Below are 10,501 nucleotides of genomic sequence, written 5' to 3'. Positions count from 1 at the left end.
TTCGCACCAGAACCTCTCGCCATAAGAACAGTTTCTTCCCCTCTGCTGTCGGACACATGAACAATAACCATATGACTGTTCCCACCACTAACACATGACCCTACGCTGTGTTCACTGCATCATTCCATGTTTGGCACTGATCACCACCTGCACTCATGTATATATCATGTATATATCTATCTACTTAGCACTTTTAATTCTTATTTTTATTTTCATGTCTATTTAAGCGTAATTTATGACAGTATGTTTGCACTGAAGCACCGCAGCAATTTCCTAATGTTGCAAACCTGCTCAACATTTGGCAATAAAACCCTTTCTGATTCTGAAATTAACCCTAGACAAAGTGAATCTGTGAACTAAGGTGTAGGTCTATTAAGTTATGTTGTGGTGATCCTCGAGTTGGAGGATGGGTGTTCATATTGGAGTACAAAAGTAAAACCAATGGAAGATGGACAAGAAAAGTTCAAAGCCATCAGGTCCTAAGTTTAGGAAAAAAGATTAAAGAAGAGGAGGAGAAACGAGCAAAAGAGACAAGTAAGACTTGTCATTGGAAAATAGCAGGTCATGAATCCTGAAACAATCAGAATACTTTATTAATCCTTAAGGAAATTATATGGATTACAGTTATTCCAAGAGAAATTCTCCATATAGCAACAGTTGACAGACTTAAAACTCCAAACCACACATTCTGTCTACAGGATTTTACACATTTCTTTAGGAAATAGCCCTAATACTAAAGATCCAACTCAATTTATAAATATCAAGGATTAAAAGAGTGGATAATAAATAAATATCAAGAAAATTGACAAGAATATTACAGAGTAGAAAAGAGCTTATGTAAAAAGGATGTAACTATTGCATATATATACACACATATATACATATATACAACCTATATAACACCACACACCTTATATAAATATATACACACAATATATATATTATATATATATTCTATATATATATACCTACATACACCAACCACAAACACTACATTCTATCTACACACCACACACCACACCACACACCCTATATATTACACACACCACCACCCACAAACAAATATATATACACACACACACACACACATATATATATATATATATTTCATTTCAGCATTAACCACTTAAATATTAATTAATATTAATTAACTCCAGTGCGGATTAGTTGATGATTTTTGAATGCATCCATGCAACCAAAACCCTTTCCACACTGATCACAGCTGAATGGTTTAATTCCAGTTTGGATGAGAAGATGATCTTTTATGCTTTTGCTATGAGTAAAAGACTTTCCACACTGATCACAGGTGAATGGTTTAACTCCAATGTGGAGGAGCTGATGTTTTCTTAAGTTTCTACGCCGATTAAAAGATTTTCCACACTGATCACAGCTGAATGGTTTAATTCCAGTGTGGATGAGCTGATGTTCTTTTAAAGTTTTACTCTGAGTAAAAGCCTTTCCACAATGACCACAGACAAATGATTTAATTCCAGTGTGGATGAGAAGATGATCTTTTAAGCTTTTACTATAAGTAAAAGACTTTCCACACAGATCACAGGTGAATGGTTTATCTGTAGTATGGATGAGCTGATGTTCTTTTAACCAGTTACTATGAGCAAAAAACTTTCCACACAGATCACAGCTAAATGGTTTTAATCCAGTGTGGATGAGCTGATGTTTTTTTAAGTTGCCATTTTCAGTAAAAGACTTTCCACACTGATCACAGCTAAATGGTTTTAATCCAGTGTGGATAAGTTGATGTTTTTTTAAGCTGCTATTCTGTGTGAAAGTCCTTCCACACTGATCACAGCTGAATGGTTTAATGCCAGTGTGGATGAGCTGATGTTGTTTTAACTTGCCATTCTCAGTGAAACACTTTCCACACTGAGCACAGACGAATGGTTTATCTGCAGCATGGACGAGGTGATGTTCTTTTAAGCCATTACTCGGAGAAAAAGACTTTCCACACTGATTGTAGCTAATTGCTTTTAATCCAGTGTGGATGAGCTGATGTTGTTTTAAGTTGCCATTTTCAGTAAAAGTCTTTCCACACTGATCACAGCTAAATGCTTTTAATCCAGTGTGGATGAGCTTATGTCTTTTTAAATGTCCATTTTCAGTAAAAGCCTTTCCACACTGATCACAGCTAAATGCTTTTAATCCAGTGTGGATGAGCTGATGTTTTTTTAAGCTGCCACTCTGAGTGAAAGTCTTTCCACACTGATCACAGCTGAATGGTTTAAATCCAGTGTGAGCGAGCTGATGTTTTTTTAAGCTGCCATTCTGAGTAAAAGCCATTCCACACTGATCACAGCTAAATGGTTTAAATCCAGTGTGAATGAGCTGATGTTTTTTTAAGCTGCCACTCTGAGTGAAAGTCTTTTCACACTGATCACAGCTGAATGGTTTAAATCCAGTGTGGATGAGCTGATGTCTTTTTAAGTTGCTATTCACAGTGAAAGTCTTTCCACACTGATCACAGCTGAATGGTTTTAATCCAGTGTGGAGAAGCTGGTGTTTTTTTAACTTGCTATTTTGGTTGAAAGCCTGTCCACACTGATCACAGCTGAATGGTTTAATACCAGTGTGGACGAGCTGATGTCTTTTTAAGTTGCTATTGTCAGAAAAAGACATTCCACACTGATCACAGCTGAATGGTTTAATGCCAGTGTGGAGAAGCTGGTGTTGTTTTAAGCTGCTATTATAAGTAAAAGCCTTTCCACACTGATTGCACATGAAGCTTCTGTCTCCACTGTCAATGCGCTGGCGTCTTCTGGCCTTCTTCATAGTGATGAAAGTCTTCTCCACAGGGATCACAACTCGTTCATCTGTACTTGCTGGCATTGGTTGGTTTTTGTTGAGGTCATAAATTTGGAGAGGTTTCAGCACACTTCCCCTTCTTTTGCCTATGATGACAAAGAACTAAAACAGTGACATGCACTTCACAAAACCTATTTAGTGTACATATACATACATATATCTATACATACATACATACATACATACAAAAACACACACACACCTAGTGTGAAAATTAGTAATTAATACAAGGGATGGCTATTTTAAAGAATCTAAAATTTTTAAGAATCTAAAATCTGAATATGTTTTGAGTTATTTAACATTTTTTTTGTCTCCTAATTCCATATGTGTTCATTTGGAGTTTTAAAGGTTTCAATTAGAATCTATAATGTAAAAAGTCATTATAATACAGAAAATGTTACATTTTTGTGATTTATATTGTTATCAGGATAGATGTCTTATATCGGGATATGAGATTTTGGTCATATCGCACAGCCCTATGAGAAGGTGTGTCCAAACATTAGACCGGTGGCTTAGTCAGCCTGGCTACAGAGCTGTTCCTGTTTTCCTCATTTACTAAGATTTCATAACTTTACAGGGGGCTTTTTCTTGTCCAGGTCAAAAGGGGTTCTCCTAAATTAGTCTTCAGTGTAGGTGTACTTATAAGTTCTTCCAGGGAGTCAAACTTCTCTCGTTTGTTGCCTTCTTTTTTAGAGCAGCCAAAGTGTGCAGAGGATGTAATACTATTTACAAAATACGCTATCAGAGATTATCAGAGGGAATAAAGCACAACTGTGTATCAGCTGTGAAAAATGTATCATGTGCAACACTAGAACATATTAATAGATACTTTATTATACAACATGTAGAGTGTGTAAAGGTTACAAAAAATACAGGACCTAAAACTGATCCTTGAGAAGCTTATTTTCGGGAGGGTTAAAAACGGCTAATTTCATCTATCCATTGATTTAATGTAAGCAGGTTGAGAACATTATTTTTCTTCAGCAGTGATTTGTCTCTCATTTGGGATAAACAGGCAAAATGTCACTGTGTACAGAATTAGATGTTATTATTATTATTAAAATAACAACCAATTAATGTCTGTAGAATAATGTTGGCGATTTTTCTTTGTCACCTTCAGTGAAGAACCAATGTTTCTGACTACAGGTGCTGAGATGCTCCTCCAGCAGACTCTTCGCCTGCTGCCAGTCGCCTGTGACAGCAAAAAGATTTTTATATTTAAGCCAGTTAAATTTATTGTATTATTGTAGGGCACTACTGCAGACCATTGTATTGTGTAGCATTATTTTGCCTCATAGGTTCAGCACCAATATCAGAATCAGAAAAACCTTATTAATCCCAGAGGAAAACTAAGTTGTCATAGCAGGAAATATACAACAAACAACATGCACTCACTGAGTGTAGAAACAGAGTTATGATGGATAAATACTAGATAAAAAGAGAAATATAGAGATATCGTAGGAACAAAAAGAAATTTGGGGGGGTGTTTACGAAGACAGCTGCTACGACAGCCTGCCGCTAGATCAGCGCCATCTTAAAAGACACATTACTGGTGGTGATTATTTTATTAAATGTTGAGTCTGTTGTATTCTATCCACCTCATCAAATCATAATACTCAGTACAACATCTTCATTTGAAGGAAAACAAATAGCTCAACACAAATGATTAAAAAACATAAGGTCCTAAACTGCTGGAAGCTTCCAAGCAGACAAAATGACAGGGGCTGAACAGAACGTACAGCCGAAAACAAAATTAGCTAAGAGAAAGAAACCCTGTAGACAGTTATAGATTTAGTAAGCTATATAATTATAATGTACTCACTCTGGATCTCCTCTCGGAATAACCCGAACTAAAGATCCCCCAGCGGAGGAGGCCGGCTTTGTAGTTGGACTAGGAGAGAGACCAAGCTGTCCGAGCTACGAGAGCCTATATCTTTCCAATCACGCATGAGAAACATAAACGCGATCTTCCGGAGACCAGAAGGGCAACAGTAAGAAAGCTCAGCACAGTCACACTATATTTGTCACACCACAAAAGTCTCCGTCGTAGATAACAAGTATGTTGACTGTGGCTATAATCGTTACTCGGTAAATCTACTTTCCGCTGTGTGCACGCGCAGTACTTCGTCTTCTTCTTTGTGGTTTGTCGGCGGTTGGCAATAACGACTCATTACCGCCACCAACTGGTAGTGATGTGTCCTGTGTGTCAAAGCTTCGAAGCGTGTGTCGGCTAATCTTGGGGGAGTTTTTGTAAAGCACGTATCGAGGCTTTCTTTGATTACGTCTGCAGTGACGTTCGAGGCCTCGCGGGCAGCCCGTACCATGTGACTGATTCAGGAACTGGCTCGCCGGTTCGCGCCAGATTCGAAATAAAATTGGCATCAAAACACAGCTGATTTCCCCCATCACATTGTGTTGTGGAATTAGATTATGTACGTGCTACATAGATACTTGAGCATTTCATCGTCGATAAAACCAGCAAGGTAGAGATTTTTTTAATCTCCTCTCTCCTTATCTCATCTGTTCTTATAAAGTATGCACACAGTAATACATATCCCAAATGATAAGTACCATAATACGAATAAACAACACTACAGATCCTATAATCTCATTTCTGTCTTTTAGTTTATTAAAAAGTGAAGCGCCACACGCTAGTTTGTCTCATTATCCAGAAGTACATAAGCATAATTACACAGTTACACAATCATACCAAAACTCTGTCCTGATAGTTTCCACTTTCTCTTTTGTGTCAGACATGCTGAGACAATATATATACATACATATACACATATACATACATATATACATATATATATATATATACAAACATATATATATATATACATACACACATACATACACACACACACACACACACACACATATATATATATATTAGGGGTGCAACGATATTCGTATCGATATTGAACCGTTCGATACAGTGCTTTCGGTTCGGTACGCATATGTATCGAACAATACAACATTTGTAATTTATTTTATCAACTTTCCTTCTGACGATGCTGTCTGTGTTGAGCGCTCAGTGAATCTGCGTTCGACTACTCCGCCTAGGCTGCACTGTCCAGCGCAGATCCACTGAGCGCTCAACACAGACAGCATAGTCAGAAGGAAGAGCGCAGGGCAAGCTAGCAAGACAGAAGTTAAGCTCTCCTTGCAACATTCAGATCTGGCGTTTGGAATTATTTTGGTTTTCATGTGACGTATGACCCTGAAGGTAAGCGAGTCATGGACTAAAGTAAAACAGTATGTTGGATGTGCTATGCAATGCTCAATTACATGGGTGGGAACTAGTGTGTTAGCGCAGTTAGCTCGTTAACGTGTTGGCCGTCTAACCCTATGCACGGGGCGATCGGCGGTAGCTCGTTAACGGAGATTTGCCGTGTTGTGGCGTTAAGGTCATTTCAACGAGATTAACCTGAAAGCACTAGTGGGAACACAACGAATATGACTGCACATTTACGCCGACATCATCCTAGTGCAAAGACAAAAACAACAAGCATGCTACTAACTTTAGCCGAGTCATTTAGACAGCTGTTAGCACATGATTCTCCTTATGCTGCTGAGAATATAGCCCAGAAGAAGCGGATAGTATAGCTTTTATTTTGGAAAGAGACATTTCTCTGTAATAAACTCTCTTTTCCAAAGATGAGTGATTCCTCAATCAGATACAGGGCTTGCAATATCGCTAGCCCGACGTCCTGGGGCCAGCGATTTTTTTCAGTCGGGCTACCAAAATCTATCTCTTCCCTGCCCGTCGGGCTATTGTAGGAAGGAAAAATATATGTCAATGCTTTTGCATTCTTTCAGAAATGTAGCTGGGTAATTATGTCATTGGCATTGGTGAGCCACTGTCAATATGTGACATATTGTAATCGCGTTTGAATTTGCGCTTGTTTTTTTGCTTTCACTTTGCAATCGTGCAAACTGTGTATAGAGAGCGATAGCACTGATCTGTGAGTGATGATAATTTGTGCACCAATTCCTCTGACATCGTCTTATTAATCGTTAGCTTACTATGCAAACATGACAAGTGAAATCTCCCGCAGCAAGCTTAAACATGTGAGAGGTTGATCGCGCAGAGAATCGCTGAGCTTATGTGAGTGCGTGTGTAAAAGCAGCACGATATATATTTTAGTTCTGCTGAGCCAAATAAGACAGGTCAGGGTGAAGAAGTGACAGCCAAAGAAAAGCTTACCACAAAACGGAGAAGTTATGACAAATCAGACTATAAGGCAAAAAGAAAGTGCAGCTTTATGGTTTCATGGACAAAATAATTTCTGTGGCTGCAATATGACGAGCTAAATAACCAGGGCTGCACATAAGTGGTCCGCAGGTGCGCATTCGCTGTCAAAATAAAAAACACGCACAAGGGTTAGGGTTAAATTTAAAAACTGTACCTTTGAGTTAAAATATATATTTATAATTTTAATAAATGACAAATTAAAAAGGCATGAACATTTTTTTTGTATCGAAAAAATATCGAACCGTGACACCAGAGTATCGAACCGAACCGAACCGTGAATTTTGTGTATCGTTGCACCCCTAATATATATATATATATATATATATATATATATATATATATATATATATATATATATATATATGTATATATATATATATATATATATATATATATATACATATATACACCCAGCACGCCCCTGCGGGCGGTTTATCCTTCAAGCTCGGGTCCTCTACCAGAGGCCTGGGAGCTTGAGGGTCCTGCGCAGTATCTCAGCTGTTCCCAGGACTGCGCTCTTCTGGACAGAGATCTCCGATGTTGTTCCAGGGATCTGCTGGAGCCACTCGCCTAGCTTGGGAGTCACCGCACCTAGTGCTCCGATTACCACGGGGACCACCGTTACCTTCACCCTCCACATCCTCTCGAGCTCTTCTCTGAGCCCTTGGTATTTCTCCAGCTTCTCGTGTTCCTTCTTCCTGATATTGCTGTCATTCGGAACCGCTACATCGATCACTACGGCCGTCTTCTTCTGTTTGTCTACCACCACTATGTCCGGTTGGTTAGCCACCACCATTTTGTCCGTCTGTATCTGGAAGTCCCACAGGATCTTAGCTCGGTCATTCTCCACCACCCTTGGGGGCATCTCCCATTTTGACCTCGGAACTTCCAGGTTATACTCGGCACAGATGTTCCTGTACACTATGCCGGCCACTTGGTTATGGCGTTCCATGTATGCCTTGCCTGCTAGCATTTTGCACCCTGCTGTTATGTGCTGGATTGTCTCTGGGGCATCTTTACACAGCCTGCACCTGGGGTCTTGCCTGGTGTGATAGACCCCAGCCTCTATGGATCTTGTGCTCAGAGCTTGTTCTTGTGCTGCCATGATTAGTGCCTCTGTGCTGTCTTTCAGTCCAGCTTTGTCCAGCCACTGGTAGGATTTCTGGATATCAGCCACCCCCTCTATCTGCCAGTGGTACATACCGTGCAGGGGCCTGTCCTTCCATGATGGTTCCTCGTCTCCCTCCTCTTTCTTGGGTTTCTGCTGCCTGAGGTATTCACTGAGCACTCGGTCAGTTGGGGCCATCTTCCCAATGTATTCGTGGATGTTTGTTGTCTCATCCTGGACTGTGGTGCTGACACTCACCAGTCCCCGGCCCCCTTCCTTCCGCTTAGCGTACAGCCTCAGGGTGCTGGACTTGGGGTGAAACCCTCCATGCATGGTAAGGAGCTTTCTTGTCTTTATGTCAGTGGCTTCTATCTCCTCCTTTGGCCAGCCTATTACCCCAGTAGGGTACCTGATCACGGGCAGGGCGTACGTGTTGATGGCCCAGATCTTGTTCTTACCATTCAGCTGACTCCTCAGGACTTGCCTGACCCTCTGCAGGTACTTGGTGGTTGCAGCTTTTCTAGCGGCCTCTTCATGGTTCCCATTCGCCTGCGGGATCCCCAGGTACTTGTAACTGTCCTCTATGTCTGCAATGTTGCCTTCTGGTAGTTCAATCCCCTCAGTTCTGACTACCTTCCCTCTCTTTGTTACCATCCGACTACACTTCTCCAGTCCGAACGACATTCCAATGTTATTGCTGTATAGCCTGGTAGTGTGGATCAGTGAATCGATGTCTCGTTCACTCTTGGCATACAGCTTGATGTCATCCATGTACAGGAGGTGGCTGACAACTGCTCCGTTCCGTAGTCGGTATCCGTAGCCAGTCTTGTTAATGATCTCACTGAGGGGGTTCAGGCCTATGCAGAACAGCAGTGGGGACAGAGCATCTCCTTGGTAGATCCCGCACTTGATGGTGACTTGTGCTATGGGCTTGGAGTTGGCCTCTAGTGTTGTACGCCACATCCCCATTGAGTTCCTGATGAAGGCTCTTAGGGTCCCATTGATCTTGTACAATTCTAGGCATTCCAGTATCCAGCTGTGGGGCATTGAGTCATAGGCCTTCTTGTAATCAATCCAGGCAGTGCACAGGTTGGTCAGTCTGGTCTTGCAGTCTCGGCTGATTGTTCTGTCTACCAGTAGCTGGTGTTTTGCGCCTCTGGTATTCTTGCCAATTCCTTTCTGTGTCCCGCTCATGTATTGACCCATGTGCCTGTTCATCTTAGCCGATATGATGCCTGACAGGAGCTTCCATGTAGTACTGAGGCAGGTTATTGGTTGGTAGTTGGAGGGGACCGGTCCCTTTTTGGGGTCCTTGGGGATCAGGACCGTCCGGCCTTCGGTTAGTCTCTCGTTAACTAGCAGCTGGTTCATTTGTGCTGCCAGACGCTCGTGGAGTGCAGCCAGCTTCTTCAGCCAGTAGGCGTGAACCATGTCGGGCCCTGGTGCTGTCCAACTCTTCATACTGGAGACCCTTTCTTGGATATCTGCCACTGTGATGGTTACTGGACCCTGTTCAGGGAGGTCGCTGTGGTCTGCCCTCAGATCCTCTAGCCACTGAGCATTGCCGTTATGGGTTGCGTCCTTCTCCCATATGCTCTTCCAGTATTGCTCCGTCTCCAGCCTTGGTGGTGCTGTTCTCTTATTATTATTGTTTCCTTGCCACTGAGAGTACACCTTTGCTGGTTCTGTGGAGAACAGCTGGTCTCCTGCCTTCTATCTCTCTGGTGTACCTCCTCAAGCGGCTGGCCAAGGCTTTGTGTCTTTGCTTGGCAGTTTCCAAGGCCTCAGGTATGGACAGCTTGCTGTATTTCTTAGGCACCTTATTTGTCGCACCTTTCTGCAACTCCGTTAGTTGGCTAACCTCCCTCCGTGCTACTTTGATCTTGCCCTCTAGCCTCCTTCTCCATGGAGGGTACTGCCCCTTGTGGCTGTTCAACTTGTAGCCAAGCATCTCACTGATGCCGTATTGTAGATCAGCTTGTTAGTGTCGGTAATCGTGGTTGTAGGTATTGCCCGTAGTGCTGCATTAACATCATCTAGCAGACCTTCTGAGGGTACTTCACGTAATCTTGGTAACCGGCTACGGGGGATCCAGGTTTCAAGCTTGGCCATGATCCTCTTTTTCAGGTCAGTTCCTCTCGCACTCAACGATCCTTCTCCTATCGCACTTGGGGCTATGTACCCAATCTCGGGTGGGGGTGATGATGTCTCCCCCCTGACCTGGCGTCCTGAGTCCTCCTTGCCGTAGCATTTGTGTTGTGTGTCTCTAGCTGTGAGAGCAGTCCCTTCTTTCGAATGTTGGAACACTGAGC

At 41.9% G+C, this 10,501-nt stretch overlaps 1 protein-coding gene across 1 annotated transcript; it reads right to left on the bottom strand.

The window, feature by feature from the left end:
- Positions 1-1,103: 1,103 nt before the first annotated feature.
- On the bottom strand, positions 1,104-5,587 carry LOC120718563 (zinc finger protein 99-like). Its single transcript, XM_040007099.1, has 3 exons — positions 4,643-5,587; positions 3,935-4,012; positions 1,104-2,906 (listed from the first exon to the last, which is right to left on the bottom strand). The coding sequence occupies exon 3, from the start codon at positions 2,842-2,844 to the stop codon at positions 1,144-1,146; it is 1,701 nt and encodes a 566-aa protein (XP_039863033.1). The 5' UTR covers positions 2,845-2,906; positions 3,935-4,012; positions 4,643-5,587; the 3' UTR covers positions 1,104-1,143.
- Between the last annotated feature and the right edge of the window lie 4,914 nt (positions 5,588-10,501).

This window comes from Simochromis diagramma, unplaced genomic scaffold (assembly GCF_900408965.1).
Source record: "Simochromis diagramma unplaced genomic scaffold, fSimDia1.1 OVJJ01000531.1, whole genome shotgun sequence".
NCBI lineage: Eukaryota > Metazoa > Chordata > Actinopteri > Cichliformes > Cichlidae > Simochromis > Simochromis diagramma.
The sequence above is the reverse complement of the archived record's forward strand: the minus strand, read 5'-3'. Positions and strand labels throughout refer to the sequence as shown.

What these genes read in the sequence shown, in the direction of transcription:
- LOC120718563 (XM_040007099.1), bottom strand. Translation starts at nt 2,844, where the DNA reads ATGCCAGCAAGTACAGATGAACGAGTTGTGATCCCTGTGGAGAAGACT.